Source organism: Bactrocera oleae, chromosome 6, assembly GCF_042242935.1.
Source record: "Bactrocera oleae isolate idBacOlea1 chromosome 6, idBacOlea1, whole genome shotgun sequence".
In the NCBI taxonomy this organism is placed as follows: domain Eukaryota; kingdom Metazoa; phylum Arthropoda; class Insecta; order Diptera; family Tephritidae; genus Bactrocera; species Bactrocera oleae.
The window spans coordinates 58,092,121-58,116,895 of record NC_091540.1 but is presented as its reverse complement, the minus strand read 5'-3'; the positions used below and the strand labels follow the sequence as shown (position 1 = coordinate 58,116,895).

General features: G+C 32.8%; 3 protein-coding genes and 1 long non-coding RNA gene across 4 annotated transcripts in view; 1 reads left to right on the top strand and 3 right to left on the bottom strand.

Moving 5' to 3' along the window:
- Positions 1-693: 693 nt before the first annotated feature.
- Positions 694-3,337, bottom strand: LOC106617334 (glutaminyl-peptide cyclotransferase). The gene is made up of 6 exons (XM_014234448.3): positions 3,109-3,337; positions 2,912-3,015; positions 1,506-1,791; positions 1,312-1,446; positions 1,031-1,238; positions 694-927 (listed from the first exon to the last, which is right to left on the bottom strand). Exons 1-6 carry the CDS (start codon positions 3,184-3,186, stop codon positions 746-748), a joined length of 993 nt encoding a protein of 330 aa, XP_014089923.2. The 5' UTR covers positions 3,187-3,337; the 3' UTR covers positions 694-745.
- A 3,010-nt stretch (positions 3,338-6,347) lies between these two features.
- On the bottom strand, positions 6,348-21,657 carry BtbVII (BTB-protein-VII). Its single transcript, XM_036359736.2, has 8 exons — positions 21,572-21,657; positions 19,724-20,141; positions 19,316-19,663; positions 19,009-19,201; positions 18,641-18,891; positions 18,454-18,562; positions 10,972-12,194; positions 6,348-10,115 (listed from the first exon to the last, which is right to left on the bottom strand). Exons 2-8 carry the CDS (start codon positions 19,892-19,894, stop codon positions 9,774-9,776), a joined length of 2,637 nt encoding a protein of 878 aa, XP_036215629.2. The 5' UTR covers positions 19,895-20,141; positions 21,572-21,657; the 3' UTR covers positions 6,348-9,773.
- LOC138857856 (uncharacterized) lies at positions 20,226-21,755 on the top strand. The gene is made up of 2 exons (XR_011397064.1): positions 20,226-20,868; positions 21,584-21,755. It is a non-coding gene; the product is annotated as an uncharacterized lncRNA (long non-coding RNA).
- A 1,631-nt stretch (positions 21,756-23,386) lies between these two features.
- LOC106617325 (titin) overlaps positions 23,387-24,775 on the bottom strand; it is a 75,959-nt gene continuing 74,570 nt past the window's right edge. The window contains 1 exon segment of the mRNA XM_070111797.1: positions 23,387-24,522. Within this exon segment, the coding sequence (XP_069967898.1) occupies positions 24,332-24,522 (191 nt within the window). The 3' untranslated portion in view covers positions 23,387-24,331.

Below are 24,775 nucleotides of genomic sequence, written 5' to 3'. Positions count from 1 at the left end.
TTATAACAGAAGCATTTCATATACACATATTAATTGTACAATATATGTCGGTGCACATTGTATAAATCTGTTTAGATATAAAACGAATGATTTCTAGCTTAAAAAATATATTTAATTTAATGTAAAGATTGCTATAATTTCTGTTTCTGTTAGTCTGTAGTAGACCTGATATTTTTTTATCTCAAATTAAAATTCGACTGTTGAGTGTTAACTTCCTTGGGTTATGTCCTCATATTATTTCAATTGGTGTATATTGTTGAAGAACTCCTTTGAGTTGCCTAAAAAAACCACTTTGTTAGGTGGATCACAGAAAAAAATTATGTTTCTTAACCTAGAGCATCATACTCCAAGAGTATGGCCCCGGGGTTTTTTCTATACCTTTGTATATTTGTATTAGAAAGAACATTAGTACTGATGGATATTGTTTATTGATGAAAAGCTGATTCTAGGAGACGTATACAATCACAATTCCCAAAACAGCCGGTTCTACTTTACCGGAATTTACCTGGATTTTATCTAATCCCGTTTGCATCGGTGAGTTTTAGTTTTAGGTGTGTTGTGGAAATAGTGTTCGCCTGGGTCAGGAACATTTGCTAAAGCAATGGTCCACCAGCACTATCTTGCTAAGGAAGCAGAAGAAGAAGGAGCAACACTGTGAAATATTAAATAAGCAAAGAAGAGAAACTTAAGATATTTTTTATTACTATGGAACTAATTTTTATTATTGGACAAAGTAATAAAATGTTTAACGGAACGCGGCTCGCAAGTTCACTTGTTCCTTATGACGTTGTAAATATTCATAGACAAAAGCACGGAAAATTTTATTAAAATTACGAATGGAGGGCCAATGTAAATTTGCCGCATTATCGTTCGGTGTGTGCCATTGTGGTGGAAAAGGTGTTGTTATGAGATGTAAAACTGGCACATCTGTTATAAAAACAAAAAATAGAAAACAAACAAAACCCGTTACTAATAAGTATATAAATGAAGTAAAGGCAAATAATTCAGAATAAAAAACAAACTGACTTACTTTGTTGTAAAAATGGCCTGTGATCGTCATCGACAAAGCCGGTTGATGGGCGTCTCATAAACATCAGATTCTTTCCCTCAAGTTGCTTGGCTGCTGACAATGATAATTCAATTTCGGACAAGCTATGATGCAAGCCATAAGTATTTGGATAAAAACTGTAGAATTTTGGATTGGCGGCCCCAATCAAGTCGAGTAGTACTAAGACTTCCTAAAATACAAAAGTAAATATAATAAGTTTAACATTCAAAAAGTATTAGTACAAGTAGTTTTAAACTACTCACAATTCGATCAATACTGCGGCCTAGGCCCATTGAAGTACGTGTATTCGACAATTTCGCTGCCAAGTGACGCGATCCATATATCGAATCGGTATCTGACCAATCCTTAATAGCTTCCTCACCATCAAAAAATATTAACTAGAATGTTTGTGGTATGCTTATGACAACAGCTAAATTTTTAAAGGTCTTTACATTACCATTAACCCAATATCGCTGCGGTCTTTAAAGTTGCCCAAAAGATACGATGATAATGTCTTAGCGGTATTTAATATGGTGGCACATGGCACTGCTGAATCTATAGCTGCTACGAAACCGGGATCATCCTGAAAATACTTGCTGTCATAATGGCAAGCCAGCGCCAAAAAATCACGAGCGTTGGGATTTAAAACGCCAATAATGTTTGTGAAAGTAACATTGCCTAAAATGGGGACCCTTTCGGAAAATTGGTCAACTTCCGTGCTAAAGCCGAGTGTAGTTAGTTCCCTGTAGAAATGAAATTGGAAAAATAATAAATTACATGTATGAAAGGGGTTTGTTTGGACGTACGGCTTACGTCCTTTTCTTCCCAAGGAGCAGCTAATTTGTTAGAATCGCCCATATCGGATTATTATAGGATATAAATCAATTTCTTGTATGGAAAACTTTTTTATTCGACGAGATATCTTTACGAAATTAATTATTATTACTGTCCAAGACAATCCTATAATCTCCGAACATATTGTCCAGATCGGACTACTAAAGCATATAGCCACCATTTCAACTGCCCGATCAAAGTCAAGATAAAGACCTTTTTATATCCGTTTTATTCTATAAGAAATGCAGCTGTGAAGGGTATTATAACTTCGATGCAGCCAAAGTTAACAGTGTTCAGTGTTTCGATATCGAATTACGAGCACAATACAATAAGTGTTGAACGCGTCTTACGATATAAAGCTTTCTAAAATTCTAAAGTTACAAGTTGTCAATCTTGCAATTTTCGAACTTGTTCGCTACAGATGTTTGTTGTTGTTATTGCTGTTGTTGTAGAGGCAGGAAACATTCCTGAAATAATTGGGAATAATGCTGCCGAGTTGACAGACCTTGGTCGAATAAAAATCCGGTTACGTAGATCTGATTATCGTGGGAACGTTTCAGTTAAAGGCCTAACTGATTGGTGTTATTGCAATTTTTATAGTTGAAACAACACTATAGCGGGTATTATAATTAGTTCTACGTATTCGGAGCGGGCACAAACTTTTATCCGGGTGAAGAGCGTCATCTGTCCAGTATTCTCCGTTTAAAGAATGTCTTAAGCTGCTATAACAACAACATGGGAGGCACCTGATGTATGCCTCTGTACAGAATATGGGCTTTGTAACTTATTTTATCACAGAGTTATAGCGCCTTGCTTCAAATAACATTATTTTAGGGTGGCACGAAAACTAGCTAGGTGCATACAACTTTAAAATTGCCGCAGCTTATTGTGAGAGCATAAGAAATTACAAAATCCTACAGATATAAGGTTTCATGATTCATAATATTTATCTTGAAAACATCAGGCCGAATATTGACACTGAAAGTAATACACAGTTAAAGTAAATGTATAGGTATGCGAAGTAATCACCTTTTTATGAATTTCTCAACTTCTTTGTGACCAGGCGTGCCCACCACTCTGGGGCGCATAATACCCGCCAATGTCCGGTTGAAATGCTGATTGTCATCTGGAAGCTGCACAAACAAATTTATGTATATATTAATTATGCGCATGTGATATGCATATATATACACATATATATATAGGTAATTTGATATTTAACCGACTTGTGTGATATCCAAAGCAAAAACCGTCAAGACCAATAACTGAATGGTTAGACCAAAAATTAAGATAGACCGCAGCATTCTATCGCTAAAACGTATTACTTCGTAAATAAACGATTTCTTGACTTCCACCGTTACATGAATTCACAAATATTCGCACATAGAACGATCCGAACAAAGTTTACGTGTTCACCAATATGAAAATACACCGAACAACTAAAAATAAGAGTGCCACAACTGTTGTTGATGCAAGCGAAGCTTTCAAATAAAAATTACAATAACAAGAAAACTGCGAAATGACAAACTAAATTTAAACTAGCTTTTGGAGAGAAACAGCGTCCAGTTATGGATGCAGTACTCAAATTGAGTCTCTCATTATTTGTGCTTCCCGCATTGTGTTTTTATTTACATATGAACATTAGGTTTGTAGAGACACGTTGGCAAATATCTACTTTACAGAAACGAGAGTAGTTTAACCTACATTTAGTCATTATTTTATTGTATTTGTTATTACATTAAAAGTCTTGTTAAGGCCCAATTATATTATCAGTGTGTGTTAAATTATAGTTGTTCTAGAAATATGAAACATTTCCTAATACTCTTTGTTATTGTCTTTGACTAGATATGTGTAAATTCAAGTATGTTTCATTTACACTAAAAACATAGAAAAATATATATACAATAGATAAGTATCCGAGAGTCTTATTTTTTTGGTCACTAGACGGGTTTTTTAATTTGGTGGAAAAACAACTATAGATTCTACCGCAATTTTAATCCACGACTCATCTTTTCATAGTCAAACACTCGACTATAATTATAATTTGACTATAACTATTATCCATTTGTGAATTTCAAAAAATTGACTTGCTAATATGTTGAATGTTCATATATTTCAAAATATTCTTCGCAAATTTGAAGTTGATCCGGCAAATAGTTTCAGAGATATGAGCTTATTTGTAGGAGTTTTTAAGTTAGTTTAATCGGGTCTCAAAACTTTAAACGCTTTTTTCTCGAAACGCTGTTTTTAGAGTTGGTTAGGAGAATATCCTCGAACATGAAATATTTATAACAATTTAACTTTTGAAGCCACTCTGAAGTGAACATTTAAAAAAAAAAACGCTTATTTTTTTAGGGAAACTGTCATTTTGTGATTATTTATATTAATATGTTGTAATAATATTTTTTTTTGTTTTTAGATTTGAGTTAATTTTAAGCAGAAAAATCTTTCCCACCACCAGATACCATTTTTCTGAGGTGTTCTTGGAGATCGGCTGAAGGATCAAGCGAATCCAAATTTTTTCAAAATAAATCACTGGTTATTAAAGCGCATTAAATTCTGTACATAAGTTGTATTTATTTATTTAATAAATAAAAAACATTATCAAAAAAAACAAAAAAAATTAACGTAAAAACCTGTTTTTTCTAGCTTGCAAGTGGATATCACCTTTTAAGCAAAACTTTTACTTATTCCTTAAGTTTAATAATTTTATTGTTGTAACAATTATTTTCTTTTAAATTCACCGTAATCTTAAGTATAATCGAGCTATTAATCATGGTTAGAACCACCCTAATGTGAAATTATTTATATAAACAGTTTCTCTGTAGCTAAACAAAATATTTAGTGTTATCTGCAAACAAATATAAATGTATTTCCCAAAATATGTTAAAAAATAAATCATTTGCGAATCATTTGCGTAGTCGGAGAGAGCGTACACATATGTACTCTCATAGTACATACATATGTAATTTTTGGTAGAGGCTTTGTTTTATTAGAAATATTTTTAACAAAGAACTATAACTTTTTTACTTTTTTACTTCCTTATATCGAGTCAATCAAACCGCTCATTCATGTACATTTGCCTAATTGTATACAGGTAACCAAGTAGAGACATACTTACATACTTATCTATGCTTTTACTTTGAATTTCATTTGCGTGTTCTATGATATAAATATGTTTATAAATTCTATTAACAGTTACGTGAATTGAATTGAAGTTTCGGCTTTTGCACCACAAAGTATACGTTTGCATATACAATACTTGTACATACATACAGTTGTGTTCATGAAAATAGTAGTGCAACAGCTTCTTATATTTAAATATCTTTACTAACATATACTGACTTGACAAGTCAACGAGCGTACTTATTACGTTAGAATAGACACTTCAAATTATAAAAACGAATAAATCTCGTTACTTTTGTTTCCGCTGTCTTTTCTATGGCGCATTTTTTATAGACAAAAAGTGTATAAAAATCCGGTTATTTTGAATTCCGTCAATTTAGAAGGCAGCTATATGCTACAGTGGTCCGATCAGAACAAAATGATGGAAGATTGTAGCGTTGCCTTGGACAATAATCTATGACAAACATCGTAAAGATAATTTATCAAATAAAAAAGTTTTCCATACAAGGACTTAATTTTGATCGGACAGCTTGTATGGCAGCTACATGCTATAGTGGTTATTTTTTCTTGTGAAATTTGTAACTCAATGAAAAAAAATCATTTTAAATTGCAACACTCATAGTTCGCTAAGAAAATTTACTGCTGTACAAAATGGTCTTTTAAACTGTTAGGTTTACGAAAAAAATCGTTAAAGACAATTTTGTGGAGCATTTAATGTCCTACATAATTTATGAAAAGAGATATTTTTCAAGTAGTTGGAAGTGAGATATGAACTTTTATTTTTGATAGAAAGAAAGAAATAGAAAACTGTAAGGCGGAAAACTTTCCCATTGCAATTAAGAGCTCATATTTGTACAGACTTTCTCAGAGGTGTCCAAAAACCTATATTTCAGAGTACCAAGAGTACCCACCCTAATATATGTATATGTATATATTTTTTGCTATAGAATAGTAACAAAAAGCTTAGTTTATTTGTAACAATTAATCAGAGCTTAGCCTGACCAAGATTTGTTGTTTTTGTATCTTAGTAAAGTTAATTATATTACAACTATATACAAAAAATAAAAAAAAATTGTGGTTATTGATGAAAAGTTGTACACAATTAATTTTACATTTTAACATATTTACTGGTTTTTATTGTTTTTTTGCAAACCTTATGACTGGCTCTCTTAAGTGCCCGTAAGCTTAGCTGAAATCAAGTATTGTTAATCCACATTCTGTAAGTAAATTTTTTCAGTATTTCCATCTTTATTATGTATATTTATAAACCTTGACAACCACTCTTCGTTAGAAAATTACCAATACCACATAGTAGAAATGAATAAACAACAACCATAAATTATTTGTTTTTATTTGACAACAGTTGTCATATATTGTTCTTTAGTAGTGTTACAAATGGTTTTTAAAAGTTATAATCAGGTACTTTAAGATTAAAGTAGCTGACCAAATAAAAAAAATCTTTCAAATATAACTACATACGTACATGCTCGCTGGCATTTGCCTTCAATCGTATTACAAACATAAATACATACATACATTTATATGTATGTGTTATGTTATGATGGTTGCTCACATAAAATGTGTTCCTTCGTTAATTTTTTCAAATTTTTAAAACTAAATATAATATAATATAGAATTTGTGTAATATAATATTAACGAATTTCAGCAAACATATTTTATATAAATATAACTTAAACTTTGTTGTTGCTTAATAAATTATATGACTGTAAAATAATTGTATAAATTTGGTTTATGTTTCCGAGTTTTCGACTACATACTCGTTTGACTTGATTAGTGAAACTGAAATCTGTCTTAACAGCGAGACAAACTTACATAAATATAATGTATACATATATAATTTTTTTTTTTTTTAATAAAATTAAGTGTCAATTGTTGTTGTACATTTCGCTAACTAATCGCGAAATTAGTTGCGAAAATTAACATTGCAACTAAATTTAATTGGTCATGCTTATCAGTTTTCTATTAGACGTCTGAAATTTCACATGTACATACATACATATATACACATGTATATAGCTACATATATACACAAAACTAAATATGATAAATGAAATCTAAAATGAGGTATTTTACTTAACAATAATGTTTATTAAACAATTTCGTACACATACATACATATGTATGTACATATATGTACATTCCAATCATTTAATATGAATGCCCATGCAAGTTTATGCGTAATGCCAGTTTTTATAATTTAAATGAAACCACATTTGCCTGGTGCCCACTATTCAATATTGATATACAAACATAATTTTTTTCTGTAAGAACTAGGGCTTTGCTAGCAATTATTTAGCTGTTTACTTGTACAATTGGTTTTGGTAGTAAACTTTGCAAGGTGGATATTTGTTTATTTATTTATTTTTTGTTTTTTATTAAATATATATCAACCGTTGTTGGTCACTGTAGTAAAGACTTTATTACCAATAGCACTGCTATCAAAAGATAGAAACAAGAGATCGACAAATGCCTTCACAAACGCTAATGTCAAATACTAGTTTCAAGGTACTTGTCGACAATTCTACATAAAATTTTTTGTTTACGTTCAATTTGAAAGCTTGAATGTTTTACTATCAAAAAGTGTTTTACTATCAAAAAAAAAATCCTTTTAAAAGCAGATACTTTTACGTGAGAATTTAAATTTGAAAATTTGTAGTTTTTTCAGATAAATAATTAAAATAAGGTAGAAAAATAAATATTTGAAAACAAATAAATTACAGCATGTTTGGGAAATAAAAATTTTAGTTTACCCCAAATTTCGCGAAGGAAATAAATTTTCGTAAAAGATTAAAATAAGAAGCAAAAAGTGGGTTATTTAAATTTTCATATATGTGAATTTAGAGGTTATTTGAAAAACGCGTCGAAAACAAAAGTTGTAGATCTTTTTATTACCTACGAATTTGCCATATTTTTTTTTTACATAGAACTTTCTGATTTTTGACGGAAATCGAGATAAACCGTTTTTAACCCTTCAAAAGGCAACCGACTATAGATCGCCCGTAAAGTATTTTTGCTTTCATTTTTGCTATTTTATCTTACTTTTGCAATGAGTTTCATCGTACTATAATTCTTTTATTTTGAAAATTTATCTACCCTGGTTTATTAGATCTTTTTGTGTTAAAAACAAATTAAAACAAATAAAATAAATGTTTTACTAAACTTAGGAAAATTAAATTATCTAAGTAAAATTTCGTTAAAGCACGATCGCTGGGTCAATTGCTTAAGAAGCATTTTAAGTAAACTAAATTCGAGAGAAAATAAGAGTGAAGTTACCTTGAATGTTTATTTTGACCGGATTATAAGTGTAATAATAAAAATTAGCAAACTGTTAAAATTAAAAAAAAAGGAAAAATTTTTATAAATAAAAAAAAAATAATAAAAAATAAACTTAAAAAAAATTAAAAAAAAAATGGACCAAAATAATTTTTTTTTTAGTTTTTTACGATTTTATACAATTAAGCAGATTAAAAATTTTTTGGACTTAAATTTTATTTGTCAGATATAATTTTTGCAAAATATTATTATATCACAAATTTAGCGACATTCCTTTTTTGGGGATACAAGCTAGTTTACTGGACAGAGCAATTGTAAAAAGCACAATTTTAAGGGAACAAAATCCTTTTTTACACGGGTTTTTCTGAAACCAAACTACAGTGTAAAAACAGAATTAGGTGTATGCAAATAAATATTGCTTTTGCTTTTTTAATGCATAGCAATAACAATAGAAATCAATTTTTTTTTTGTTTTTGCATCACACAGTAACAATGCTTTTTGCTGAAAATCGTATGTTAAAGAAAAGATTTCAAAAAAAAAAAACACTGAGCAACGATTAAACCAAGGATGTGATTACATACCAACATATGTATGTATAAATGTATATATAAGTAAATTATAAAGCTTAAAATAAATAATTGCCTAGCCAAATCATCACTCTTACGCAATAAATGACAATATGGCACGCGGTTTTTAATTCAGGCCCCATAGATGGTTTCCTAAAAATTTCTAAATACAGCATTTCTCCTCTGCGCGTGCCCTCGGAATTGTGTGAGGCAGCAATTAACAAAACCCGTTTTTTAGTATGCATTTGACTACCTATGTTTGTCTATATGTTTTAGTTTTTCTTTTGCATTAAAACAGCTTACATTCAAAAAGTGAGTTGTTCATTTTAAAGATAAAATATGTGAAAAATATATATAAATATTTCTTTTGTACCAATGCTTGGTGCGTAAACAATGTATGCAGCACTAAGCTCACGCTCATTAAATACATACATATATATACCAAAAAGATTCACAAAAAAAATGTACGCCATTGTACAGTATTGTACTACCATTTGCACTGACAAAATTCATCATGCAACATGCGCTGGTGCATTAAAATGGACTTTGTTGCACAGCAACTAGTCTTCAAAATGACACGCTGATACAAATCTGGCTTCAAGTACATAACCTCTTTAGTTTTTTGCATTTGCAGCATTTTTTCTTTCGTTTTTCGAATACAAATATTGATATCTTGCACTCCATGCAAATTCAATTTGCACTAGTGGAGCCAAGATATTATGATTAATATTATTATTTTTTTTTCAATTAAAGGTGGGACTTAAAAGATGAACACCCTTGAACCAAAGTCAAAGGTTAACTTGGCCCACCTTACAAACAACAATTTTTTTTTTGATCTCCTGCAGCCACTGCTGCTGGTTCAACAATAAATAGTTTTCAAAATATCTGCAGCACACTTAACGCTTTCAAATGGATTCGGTTTTGGAATAAAGCCGTGTGCTACTGCCGCCACTGCCGCTATTTCCACTCCTGCCGGTGGTACCTGAGTAAGATTTACTATTGCCATCATTGCCGGTTGAAATGTTTGCCGCTTCACTGTTTTGCCGTTCGTGATACTCCTGAAAACACGGTACAATGCATAAATTCGTTTGGCATTCGGGGCAGTGGTATTTGGTTTTGCGCCGCAAAATTCTACCATGCCCATCTATAGTGTTCCAACAAAAATTACAGCCCAGTGCCGGCCCGGGCCGTATAACGGGACAATGACTAGAACGAGGATTCTCCAAAGTGATGATCTCCCGAGAGGTCTGAAAGAAGACATAAAAAACTGTATTTTTTTTTTAAACAAGGAAAGAAGGGCGAACATTTTATACTCTTGCGGTTTCAGCAGTTGGTAAAACTTTATATTAAAAATTTAAATTAATAAATGTTTATACCATATTTAAATTAACCTCAAATGAGTTATAAATATGTGTTATAAACTCAACCGAAGATCCGAACCAGAGAACCCTAATTTATTATATTAGAGATATGAGATTTAGATCAAGATCTACACCAATTCTTTTTAAATTCAACACTAAAGATAACTTTTAAAAAAATGATACATTTAATTTCATTAAAATATCACATTTTGACCAAAATAAAGGGTTTAAAGGCAGGTGAAAAGTCGAAAATCACTATATAGGTTTGGGCTGATTACATTAACTTTAACTGACCGATGCGGTATGAAGACAACTGGAAGTTCGAAAGTCTTCATATAAAGTATATGGAGGTTAAGGGAAGTATTGACCCGACTTTTTTACTTGTTGCTTGATTTCCATACTAGAATGTGAATCAAACAGATGATATTTACAATTTTGTTATATGAGAAATAGGCGTGGTTTTTGTCCGATTTTACCCGTAACTTGTTCTTGAGATATGGAATATTACCTAGAGGTGGGCGGTTCCACGCCCATCGTTCAATTTTGACACCGTCTCCTATAAAGACCTTCCGCAGCTTCTTGGCTGTTAAATTTAATGATTTTGAGGAGTTTATTTATTATTATTTATACCAAATTTCATCAAGGTTTTTCAAATTTTCCTCAAGTTATCGCTAGCACGTACAGACGGACGGATGTTGCGAGAGTATAACTAACATTATTAGTTGTAATTAAAAGCACTTACTTGTGGAGAAGACACCGATCTTTGTAATTCCTCGCTCTTGACACGCAACGAAGGTAAGTGTTCAAATGAACTGCTACCCATGGCTGCGGTTCCAGGATGCAAACTGCTCATTCGTTCCGATAACATAACACTAGATGTCGATTTCGAACTACGAATCTTGCCCGTTGTTGTTGCTGTTGGTGGTGGTGTATTCGATTCCGTTGAACGAACACGCTCCAAGGGTGCTGAACTAATACTTGACGTATTAGTATGAACGCCGGCAATGGATGAGGGAGTAGTTGGTGAATTGTTGCGACCACGCGAGTCGCTGTCATCAATATAAGTAGTGGTGAAGTGTGGTATGCTGAGCACTTTTGACGGACTAGCTGATGAAGCACCGCTGCTTAACTCATTCGACGTGCCACTACTACCGCTGGACACAATTTGTTGCGGCACGACATATTGCGACGAACCAACAGGTGGTGGTGAACCGCCGGACGTGTACATTGATTCAGGTAGTGATATGTGGTGTGAATGATGTAATGGAACGCTGGTGATATGACTAGTACCGGCACTGCTGTTAGCGCTACTGGTTGTTGTACACGAAAGTGGATGTGAATACTGACGATGTAGCGGTGCGAACGGATTTGTTCCTCCAACACCAACACCACCACCACCGACAATTAATGCGCCAGCGCCACTAAGTGAATGTTGAGTGGGCAGTAATGGATCCGAATGCTGTTTCATCAGGAAAGGTGTACTCTGCGGTACAGAGAGCAAATGTGGTGAGGATGGTGTCAAACTGGGTGCCGGTTCAGATGAGTGACGCTCAATACGCGGCGGCACTGTTAACAGGTGATGGTGACTGGGATGTGTATGCAATTGCAGTGCATGTGCTGCGATGTAGTTTGAATGTGAACTACCACCGGGCGAATTGCTAAATGGATCGAAATCGACACAAGATCCCTGATTGGGTTCGGGTGAAGCCTGAGCATTTGAAAGACTATCACTATCGCGTTTAACGCGCGGCTGACGTGTCAATATACGATTGCGTTTCGTGCCCATTTGCTGTTGTTGTGGTTGCGAATGTTGATGTTGCAACTGCGCTGGCGAATGTTGTTGCTGTTGTTGTTGAGAGAGTAGGCTGGTAGGTGACGCTGACATGGCCATATTGACAGCGCGTGGCGAACATTCCGGCTGACCGACAATTGTGGAAACATTAGCGTTTAACGGCTGGGATAAATCTAAAAATAAATGAGTTTGTAAATTAATTAGCGGGAAGCTATGAATATAATTGAGTGATTGCTATACAGAAAGTGCAGAACTTGATGGCTGAGTGGAAAAAATCGATAAGAAAAGTAGAAAGTTGATTTCGGTAACTGTTGTGGGAATTGGAACCATATGTTTCGGGCCTAACACTTGGTTGATGTTGAAGTTTCTGAGAGAGAGTCAATCTGAAAATGGTCTGTTTATAAGCTTTTATGAACATTAATTCTTTCATTTGGCCGGAGTAGGGTTTTAAATTTTTTTTTCAAATTTCGAAGTCGATTCTATCAAAATTGATGATGTAATGGATATTCTTATACCTATTTTATGAACGTTTTACACTAGATTTCAAAACTTTAAAGCGTTTTCTCCACACTCACCAAAGTTGGTGTCCCTCATAACCTCAAATACTGCACCGATCGTTTTGAAATTTTGGTCACAACTGCTAAACGTAGTTTACGAGATAACGCTGGAGAGTTCTCTTTTTTAATTTTTTAGTATTATTCATTTTACACTAACAAATTAACCGATTTTTTTTTTGCGAAAAATCGCGTTTTTCCTACAAAGTGTTCCCAAAAAGTGAAAAAGCCCCCGGCATTACCTGAGCAAAGCGATTATATAACGATACACTTTTATTTGGTTTGATTTCAGATGATCTAGCGCGGAGTTATGAGGCGCACCGCAATTCAACTTTTTCCGAGACGAGACTCCAGAGTAATTGCTGCCATTGTTATATATTTTAATATTTGTCCATGAAAGTTTAATAAAATATTCCTCAAATGTCAGAGTATAACGTATCATTGGTTTATAAAATTTGATTTTAACTGTTTCATTAAAAAAAATTCATAAAAAAGGGCCTTGTGTTACAGGAATTAACTCTACTCCGTCCCTCAACACTTTTTCAATACTAAACAGGATCGTTATTTTAGGAGTCAAAAATAAATAATTATCTATCCTTAGCGTTTAGGGCACAATAGACCTTAGGTTCCGGTGCAAACCTCAATTAAACGCTATTCTTAGTGTTAACTCATGTAGCAAAATTATACCAAATCGTGTATATTTTTTTTTTTATAAACTATTTATATTTATTTCTTTACACGTATATCGCACATTTATTAAATTTAAGGATATCATTTGTATTTATACTTTTATTCTTAATTTCGCTGGTTTGAAATATGCAATCTAATTCTTATTTTTAGTTAAAAAAACAAAATTTTTTCTTTATAATAAATAGTTACGCAGTTAAGTCTATCAGAAGATGGCGCACTGCTTGGTGTGCTTTGTGTATGTATGTGTTTTTTTTTTTAAATATTTTTTTCACGGTCGTTTGCTTGTTCTTCATCACTGTACAAAAAATTGTTTCCTAAAACTACCAAAAAAAAAATTGATCTCAAAATTTTTTCTTAAGGAACGCCTTTGATGCGGCATTGCTGCTTCTTGTTTGTTGAGTTGTTGGTGTGTATGTCAGAATAATTTTAATTGCAATTTACATTATGCACTACTATAGTTCACGATTGCAAATAGTTATAACTACCAACACTAACTATGAATGATGATAGAACTTGTTGTTTGTATAAGAAAAAATTAATTAATATACAAATTATAATAAAATGACAATTTAAAAATCAGTAATTTTTTTCTTTGTTTGCGAACTTTAAATATAACTTTAACATTATTTTAGTGTATATATATATATATATATATGTGTATGGTTGTAAAGGTATTATATATATATATATTATTTTGCCAAGAATTTTTAAAAAATATTTACTTAATTAAGCTACAGACGATCTTAGGGTATTTTATGAATTATTATTATTACTTTTCTGCAAACAATTTCGAGTTTACGCTCTACGCGCGTGTGCCTATTTCACTTTTGTTATCAATAATAGTTGTTACACATCAGTGTTTTGCGGTGCACCAAAATGTGAAATTCGACTGTCAATTTTTCACATGGGCATTCCGATAAAATGGTATTAAAATACATAGGTACCGCCGACTTATGTATATTGTATTCTATGGCTTCGCGAAGGAGCAAAATGCCACAACTTCTGTACACCGCAAACACTCTTTGTATATATGTATATATGTGTTGTTGCTGCTTTTTCGATGAATTTGATTCAGTTGAATTATATTTCCTGTATTGCCATTTTCTGCCTATGACTATCTGGTTAATGGATGACCAATTTTGGTTTATTTCATTTAAGTTCATGTTATGAAGAGCGCTGTCCCAGCTGGTGCACCGCTATGAGCGAGCGCCAGTGGATGTGAGTGAGCCAATACCGTATGATTGCCACCACCACCACCACCACCAGCACCACCCACTACACCAGCCGCACCAGTCACACTTGCAATGCTATGATGTGTGGGATGTGTTGTTGTTTGTATTATGGCTGTTGTTATGGGATGTGTATGTGTGGTGGCGGCTACTGCTACCGTTTGTTGTTGCTGTTGTTGTTGCTGCTGATGATGCTGTTGTGCTGCTAGGTGCATCGAAATCGTCGTCGCAGTATTTGCACCCGAAACTGAATTCTATATTGAATTGAAGTTAATACTTTGTAAATTCATTGCAGCTGCCGGATTAACATTGATTGTGCCCGTGCCGGTGCCCGGACCGACACCGGTCGCATCAATATATCGCTGCCTGGACACTGTATGCAGACCAGCCGCCGAAAAGTCCATATGCCGCGGATCTAAAAAGTTCATTACGCCCATTGCGGGGTGTGCGCCGCCGGCACCACTAGTTGAGCCCGTATGGTGTGGTGTACACATCACCGATGGTGTGGGTGTATCGGCTGGTGGCGGTATTTGCATATTCAATGCAGCTGATTGAGCAGCCGCAGCAACTGCGGCTGTTAGATGTTCATAATTTTCATTGGTCGTATCATCGGTAGCGGTATTCTGTGGTGGTGGTGATGGTGACATATTTGGTTCTTGTTTGACAACACGTGCTTTAATGCTGGGTCGCGATACGGGGTAGCCACGTTTCTTGTATTCCAACCATAATGTACGATTATTTACGCCGAAGAGACGTGCAGCCTTACAGAAACCTATACCACCGGAACGTACTGCCTCCAAAGCGCGTATGAAATTTTCATCACCTTGCGGATTAACAGAACGTTTACGTTTACCGCTTTGATTGCCAACACTGCCGCTAGTTGTATTGCCACCGCTTGAGCTACTGCTGCCGCCAGCACCAGCTGCGTTACCGCCACCACTACCAGCACCACCACCACTTGCTGTGGCATTGGCGGTGGAAACGTTACTACCACCACTACCAGATGCATTGCCTGTAACATCGTTGGGATGTGCTGGTGATTGTATGGGCGTAGGACCTTGACTGTACACCGATTGTACCATGCTCGATTCATTGGGTGAAGTTGGTGATAGGTTTTGTGCCGCCGCACCGGCTCCTCCATAATTGCTGACTAGGCTATTCACAGTGATGATCTGTGGTGAATATGTGGTTGCGGTATTTTGTTGCTGTTGCTGCTGTTGTTGTTGCTGCTGCTGCTGTTGTTGTTGCTGATGTTGCTGTTGTTGTTGCTGCTGCTGTTGTTGCTGTTGATAATGTAACTGCTGAAAATGCTGTTGTTGCTGTTGCTGTTGTCCAGCAGCCGCTTGTTGGGCTGAGTCCTGCGCATGTTGCTGCCGTTGCTGTTGATCGCTATTTGCTGATGCGTTTGCTTGTTGTGCGCCAGAGCTACCACCAGCGTTACCGCCGCCGTTGCCAATCAAATTTGGCTGACAAGTCGATAGCGAAAAGCGTGAATAGTTCGAGTCAACGACCGTCCATTGCAGACCTGGGAAGGGGAGAGAGAGTAAGAGAGTGTGAGAGGTTTTGTATTTTTTTTTTTGTTTTTGTTCACTAACACCACTATTAAGTGCAACTATTTTGATGTATCGCAATATTTTATTTTCAGTTTATTACATTTTCTTCTTTTTTTTTTTTGTTATTAAGTTATTTCAACTAACTAGGTATTAACTACAATTACTTTATCACAAAATATACACCAACAAATTGGCTCGTTCATTGGATTGAGAGAGAAACAGAGACTTTGAAAGTAATGAAAAAATTAGGGACGCTTATGCTCAAGCTACTTTTTTTTTCAATCAAAAGCATTAAATCAACGCTATTTAAGTTTCGTTAATACATTATTCAGCAACGATCACACTTTGCTTGCTACAAATGAGGTAATTACAAAATTTATAATTTTGATCAGACTCTGTGCATAGCTCTCTCCTGATCCCCAAGTACAGCAAGATAGGTCTCATAAAATATGATCAGCTTTACGTATACTTTAAGCTGCCGTTTTTTAATCGTATTTTTCTTACTATTATCTTATATATATACAAATTAAAACAAATTATTATATTAATCATTTATTTAAATTTCACATTTTGCCGTTAGCTTACTCTCCTGCTATGCCTATTGTTATTGTTATTATTACTTTATAAATAAAACTACTGCTACACCGTTTTTTATCAAATCCAATATTTATATTTTTAATTATTTATTTTTCACCTTTTATATTATATTATATGTAATTTGCAGCCTCAATATTGAAAAAATAATAATTAAATACATCTAAACGATTTTATGAAGAGAGTATGAATGATGCAACAAATCGAGTCTAAATATAAGGTATGAATGCGTTATGAAATTGAAATGGAGTGTTATTGGAGAGGAAATTGTAGAAGAAATATAACATCACACCGAAACTATAATACCCTTCACAAAAAAAAAAAAGTTTTCATACATGAACTTGATTTTGTTCAGTCAAGTAGCTATATGCTGTAGTGGTCGGATCTGAACAATTCTTTCGGAGATTGTACCGTTGCGTTGGACTATAACTCATGCCAAATTTCGTGAAGATATCACGCCGAATAAAATAGTTTTCTATACAGCAACTTGATTTTGATCGATCAATTTGTATGGCTGCTATATGCTATATATGTCGAAAAGGACGTCAACAAAATTTCAGATAGATATCATAGAGGCAGACGGACATAGCACCGGTCCACACGATTTTTGGGTCTGACTTCTGCATGTTCAATTTTAGATTCGCCTACACCAAAAGTAAGGGGAAACTATTTTTTTTTTTATAAAAATTTTCTTTTGTAAAATTTTTTTCGTATTTCTTTTATGTTCGTATGGGCAGTTTAGACTTATTCGTAAACGCAAACTTTAAGAGATAAAAACAAAAATCCCAGTGTTTTTCAATGTCTAAAATCAGAATTTGAGCATGAAAACAGAAACGCAAAAAATAATAATTTTTTTGTTGACCGGGGTAATACACATTTACAGAGCTTCACACTTGACACATAAATAAATCTAATAAAATGACCAGGCATTTTCCTTTAAAGTTTCTCCAACAGAGTTTGTAATTATACATTTATTTACTAAACTTTAATTCGCATTGCAAAGCAACGTTCCATTCGTGAAGGCTTTTTGTTACGCCTATTTTTTATTTAAATTTTTTTTTTTTGTAATTTTTTTACCTCAATTACTAACTGCATTTTGTAAACCCTCCTCAATTATACTTCAGCTTAATTTGATTTAAGATTTTACTGACCATACCAATTTATTTTCGATTAAGGTTATCTCATTTATGTGCAATTAAGTTTGCTATTCATATTGAAAAATGGTAAAATTTGTAACAGACCAGCAAAGTAAATATCATTTGCATAAGACATTACTATCATAAATACTTGCAGTTGAAAATCTTGCGATATTTTTAAACAATTTTTAAGCTATACAAAAGAAAAATTTCAAAGTAGGTTGCATTTTTGTAAACCTGCAACACACCACATTTGTAATTTCACAAATTAATAATATATAGAATAGTTTAAAAAAAATGTGAGCAATATACATTTTTTATATATTTATCAGGTGACCAAATCCTCAACCAGCAGTATACCTATCAACATTGTTAAAATATTCAGATGAACTTTTTACCCCACTCTTAAAAAATACTATAAACCTTTGTTTGAATACCGAGTATGCGTGTTAAATACACTCGAAGAAATTACTAAGCCACAAAAATTTCAATTAGCTTGAAAAACCGTGGTACTATTTTGCAAGGAATGATATATTATGATACGTTATGATATGCTTAAGTTTTCACCAATAATCATTTGTTCAAACAAAAAATTAAATAAGAACTACACTTAAGTTTATGAATATAGCCGACGTCATGCAAACTATGAAATATAAATGCTAAAATTAGTACTTACCAGAATGAGATGATTGAGAATTTGGTGCATCATGTTCCGAAGGAGTAGTAGCAGCAGAAATGTCCAATGGCATTGATTGCTGAACGCTGCTCATGTCAACTTCAGGTTTCTATTTAAATGAAAAAAAAAAAATATATATATATATATTTAACAAAGAAATCAATACAATGAGCAATATTTTAATTACAATTTGCATGTGTACATGTCCATGACCATCGTCCAAGCTATCATCCTGTGGATGTGGTTCAACCTCGGTGCTAGACGATTCTTTTAACAATTTTGTTGCGTGTAATGTGTGTGTTGGTATGCCACTGATTGTACCACCTGTGGTTCCAAACGACATTTGACTCATCTGTGTAAGACTTATGCCACCAGTATTATTTCCACTGTCCAAAGAAGTATTATGTTGGTCGTCCGAATTAGTGCGATCGCCAGATCCTGGAATATGAAATCAAATATGATTATAAAAACCTTTAACATACAATTTATGCTTTTTTTCTTCTATAAATTTAGACGTAACAAAAAACATTAAAGTATTTTATTGTTGTAATTTACCGTTATTTGAAGATTTCCGAAGTCGTTTTCGTCTAGTTGCCGGTGAAGCTCCCGCACCTAATGGTGAAGGAGTACGTCTTAATTGATGATGTTGTTGTTGCTGTTGTGATGTTTGCGTTTGGCTATTTTGTTGTTGTTGATGGGGATGAGATTGAAACTGGGTTTCACCGTGTTGGCCATGGTGATGCTGGGGCTATGATAAGAAAAAAACATAATACGTTTATGTATATTCCAATAACAAATTTCTATTTATATAAGAAGATTTATAATTAATTTATAGAAATAAATACATTTTTTGTTTACTTACCTCCCAGAGTGTCTCATTTATGCTACCACCAGCACTACTACCCATGCCGCCGCTAGTAACCCCACTGCTACTTTGGCCGTTACTGCCAGTACTACCGCTACCCACTAAATCGGTGGGTTCATTCGATGATTTACTTTCAGATTTAGTTAAATTGGCAGGATCGGTGGGCATTTCAGCAAGTCCTTTGATTTTAAGCATCTCAGCCGTTTTTAGAATGTGTGGTAACTGCTCTTGTGATACATTCACTTCCCCATAGTACATAAAATCAACCATAGTCTTAAGGTCATCATATTGGACATCTTTAAGTATTACAATTGGATGTTGACAGGGATTCGATGTAAATAATGTCTAAAGATAAAGGAGTATGGTAAAATTTCGTTAAATTTTTTATTTCTTATAAAAACTTACTTGAAAGTATGAGCTGCAAGCAGAGAGGACAATTTTATGAGCTTGAAGTTGTCGACCTTCTGCTGCTAAGGTAACGTCCACTAATGTTCCATTATGTAGCAAAGAGGAACATACCGAAATAAAATTCGGTTGATGGTTATTCCAGCGCAAACAAAATTGTTGCACCGACATGATCAAAGCTTATTTGACCGACGTCGCCGGCAAAAATCGATGTAGTCGTCTATAACTGTTTATTTTTTTTCTTTATGCACTAAAAATATTCAAGTATTTAAAAATGTTTTCTTGTCTGTTCAACGGGATTTTCTAGATTTAGATTTTCCTTCAGTAGCGTATACGCATGCTGTTTCCACCACCGTATTAACACGCAATGTTTGTTTTGATATTCGTAATTCGATATACCCGCTTTCCTTTACATGGTCTAGATAAAATAGAAAACCGTAGTTATATATAAACTATTATTTCGAATATTTTATAGTAATTTATCCAAGACATAAAACGGAAACTGATTTTAAAGCAATCCACATTATTCGTCAATATATAGACTTATAAAATATTTGCTCGCCGTTTTGTCATTTCTGCTGCGTATACACATTTGTTCTCAGGCAATACAATAACAATAACGACACGCCAGCTTTTATGCTATCGGTCAGCACAGCTTTCTTATTAGACGAAAAATAATAACAAATAAAGAACATCTACGTAACGAAATTTAATAGTTTTGCTAGTATGCGTTTGTGTTTTGTGGAAGACCTTGAATGACGTCATTTGCGCGTAATTTTCTTTACAATGAAAATTTTCTGACACTTAATTTTTTTCATACACGAGTCTTAATATATGAAAATAATTATTATGTGTTTTTTAACAATACGTATGTTACAGAAATTTTCTAATTTTACGAACGTATAGCTTTGTCAGCATATAAATTCTTATGTTATCTTATTAACTATCGATCGATTATAGTGTTTTTTGTATAACCAACAAGTAAAATGATAAATACTGTGTTCTTTTGTAAATTTTAAAATGTTAATAACCAAAACGAAGCGTGTTTTAGCTATTATGGAAAAGTTTTTCTTCAACACTTCAGTCCTTGAACTTTGATGAATGAAAACTTAAGAATAATGGTGGAAACACTGTCGCACTGGCGGGTATGTACATGGAAAAGCGTACTGTATACATTGTAAATATTACAATTGTTCTCCATCTTGCATTGAGTTGTTGTTTACCACGCATATGCCAAACTATAATTATTATTTCTAATTATCACAAAATTATTTTGAAAATTTACACTTTTTAATAGTCATAAGCCAACATTAACTTTTCTATAATCCATTTATATTTTGCTCATTCACTTTCAGCTTCATTCTACTAAATGCAACCGTGCGCAAGACGATTAAGAACACACGAAGCAGAAGGGGTGCTATGTTCGTCTTCGTTTTTATTTGCATACTTTGTTCAATGATTTTTTTCTTTCACACATATATTTTTTATTCTTAAATACCTTTAACATTATGCGACTATTGCATAAACTTCAATAATCACTTTCTAACATTATTACAAATCAACAAAGCTTATAAATTTGTTGAAAATTTCCCCTACTTTACACGTTTCAGAATGTGTGGCAAATGAAGAAACCAAATACAAAATGGCGCGTTCGCATAGAATTTTCGCTACATCGCAAACAGCACACCCTGGCTAGTCTTCGTGTGTTTACTTTCATTATATTGCATATTCAAAGTACAATTTATTCACTTATTTCAAATGCACAACAACTTAAATTTATGAATTATTATATCTACAAATACAAAAGATGCACTTTTTCAATTTGTCGCAAAGAAAACTGTATCTTACTTTGATTTTCAGAGGATAGCACGGCAAAAGAGAACTAACCAAGAGCTAACACCGAGGAACTGTTTCTTTATGTAATGAGCAGTAGCGCAGTGTTGCCTGATGTACGCAAATAAAAATTAATTAGTAATGATATTGTTTATTTAAGAAATTAGACAAATAAATACATACAACAGCATAAACAAAACTTATACAAAGAATCTTAATAATAATTAATTAACGGGGCGAGGCTGAATATACACACAAACGAAAAATAGTTAACCCTTTTGCATTTTGTGAACACTGAAAATATGCTTCTTCTTCTAAGTAGCCGTACAATTTTAATGAACTGTCAGTATATTTTTGCACAAACGCGTCGGTTAACGGTTCGATAAAATGAAATAGGGAAAGTTATTTTACACTAAATATTTAAAAGCAAATCTTGTGAATTTTGTGAAAAGAAATCGCAAAACATGTTTATTGGTTTGTAATTAGTAAAAAAAGTAAAATAGTGTGGTATGATCTAAGTTATTTAAGCGGCTTGCAAAGCGCTTGTAGTAAAAGGATGCCAGTGCTTAAGGCGCGCGGTTATTTGCTGCTATATTCCGTTTTCAAGCACATATGTATGTATTTCTGAATACGTAGTGGATTATGGTGCATGTGAGTGTGTAAGTTTAGAAATCAGTTACGGAAATGAATTTACGCCAGCAGATCAACGCTAAAATCTGTTTTCCGTTCTAGACCTTGACTACAGGGTGCACATTATAATTGAAATTAAAAGTGTAATCAGTTTTTTTGCTGTCATTAGCACATATTTGAATCCTAGCTGCTACCATTGAAATTAAAGGAAGTAAAAATTGTTTTATTGTTAGCGCTAGCCGAAATATATTCAAATTTGTCAGGCAGATAATATTGTTTGTAAAAGTTTTATGCCTTTAAATATCAAAAAAATCCGTCACCAATTTCAACTGAATTAATTTTGATGATATTTAATATCGCGAATAGCAGTTTGAAAGCTTGTGTAGTGTTTATTTCCGGTTCTGAAAAAAGTGTAGTTCGCGTTAAGCCATCAAATAATTTAAATAATAAAATTGAATAATTTTGTCAACCGGATATTGTCTTGGCATTTATATATATATGTATGTATGTAAAATTTTAAATATTATTTATTTTTATTTTTTCAAGTTTCTTATATATTCTTAATAAAATTAAATTTTTTTTATATATGTTATATTTAGACCTTATCAAGCATAGAACTTGGCTTACAAGTTTAAAGTTATCTGATCAAATTTGACTCGGACTGGTCAGTTTAAAACAAAACGAACCAATAAATATTTGTTTCCTAGATGGGAAGAACTTTTATTTAAGTTGTTAGTTAGTGAAAAAAAATTGAATAACAAGGTTACTTCAACTTATGTATTTCCAATGGAATCACGGTTACGGAATCGTTGAAAATGTTGCAGAAGTGTTTTAGGAAGTCTACTTTATTAGGAAGACAAGTATTTGAGTGGCAAAAAAACATCCAATGAAGGTCGTGAAGTCATCGCAAACTTGCCACATGCGAATTGCCTGTAAATGACGATAACATCGAAAAAGTTAAAAAAAAAATTGTGCTGTCGTCTTGTTGACATCAAAGAGCTGGCAAAGGATCTCAACATCTCTTATGGGTCGACTCAACACATTTTGGTTAATGTTTTGAGTATTAATGCTAGAAAGTTTCCTATTAAAGTAATTGAAAATGCAGTTTTTGTTTGTCAGTCCGGGTCTAATTTGATCAGATAATATATATATATAACGATTCTTATCTCCATTTGTATACTTACTCTGAAAACAAATCACTTTTTTATTAAATTATTTTATCTTTATTTATGCATTCAGAACAATCATGTACATTTCGTAATATATAGTTCATACATACATAGTAACTATGTATGCGCCAAAGCACAATTTCTTTTACGTACAAAAAGTAAATTTGAGATTACAGACTTGAAGTGAAGTTGAAATTAAGTGAGTTCCTTTAAAAATGCTCGCACCTATATTTGCATTTGATGATGTCTCCCATAAAGTGAACTCATAATTTCCCCTTCACTTTCAATAGGAATATACAATAAATAATAACTATTTCGCACCAATTATTATTTATTGTATTTACAATTTACATTTAGTTTACTTGTTCTCTTTTTATGTTTTCATACATTTTGCGACATTTTTAATGTTTTCCTTGACATTTTGACATTTATCACAGATTTAATAAATAATAAACAAAACTAAATTTTATATATTGTATATTATATCGAAATTAATTTTTTTAAATATTTAAAATTTTTTACGATTATTTTATGTCTTCTAAAATTGATATTTATATCCTTTTTTGTTAATATTTGCTTCTTTAATTAAAATTTTTCAACATTAATTGGTTGTAAAAATTCTCTTCGCTCGCATTTTTAAACCTCTGCAGAAAACTTCAATTATTGGAAACAAATATCTATAATTTATGATTATTTTTCGTAACACATTTTCAATGACATTACATAATCAACAAATTAAAATTAATTAAAATCGCTGAATGAATATAAAACATTTTCAAAAAACTATTACAATTACGTGCACATACATTCACACATAGGAAAGTATGCTGTATAAATATGAAAATTATCAGTAATTACATAAATTAAGTGATTTAGTAAAATTAGTAGTTTCGAAGCATTCATTGCTTTGTTGTTTTCTATTATGATTTTTACATTATTTGCAAATTTGCAATGCAATGCATCATATTTTTTATAATTATTTTGAATTCTTCTTCTTTTTGCTCTTTGGCAATTTCGCCCAAATGCGGAAGAAGTATTCATCTCGGCGCAGCAGTTTACCGCGTGCATACGAATGTATATCCGCATCCATATTGTGGTCACGTAGCCATGACGATGTGTTACATGAACTCATTTCTGTGCGCGGTTCGTCAGGTAAACTCAAATGTCCTGCAAAATGAAATAAAATAATAAAATAAATATATTTGGTTTTATTTATTCTGTCTAAAAAAAAAAAAAGAAACGCTAACTTCAGCATTTTTTATAACATAAAAGGATATAAAATAATCTTTATCTTGAATATCGGTTAGTTTGTATGGTAGGATTGTCGGGCTGTCTTCAAAAAAAATCTGCGCCAAATTTCGGGAAGAAGACTTGTAAAATAGTCCAACTTGTAAACTTGTCCATATAACAATTTGATTTT

Excerpts from the sequence above, each read along its gene's own strand:
- LOC106617334 (XM_014234448.3), bottom strand. The coding sequence starts at position 3,186 with ATGCTGCGGTCTATCTTAATTTTTGGTCTAACCATTCAGTTATTGGTC. Across the intron at positions 3,016-3,108 it reads TTGCTTTGGATATCACACAA|CTTCCAGATGACAATCAGCA; the intron begins GTCGGTTAAATA and ends TTGTTTGTGCAG. Across the intron at positions 1,239-1,311 it reads GCCGCAGTATTGATCGAATT|GAAGTCTTAGTACTACTCGA; the intron begins GTGAGTAGTTTA and ends TTTGTATTTTAG.
- BtbVII (XM_036359736.2), bottom strand. The coding sequence starts at position 19,894 with ATGTCGGTGCAACAATTTTGTTTGCGCTGGAATAACCATCAACCGAAT. Across the intron at positions 18,892-19,008 it reads TCGGAAATCTTCAAATAACG|GATCTGGCGATCGCACTAAT; the intron begins GTAAATTACAAC and ends TTCATATTCCAG. Across the intron at positions 12,195-18,453 it reads TTCTCAATCATCTCATTCTG|ATTTATCCCAGCCGTTAAAC; the intron begins GTAAGTACTAAT and ends ATTTATTTTTAG.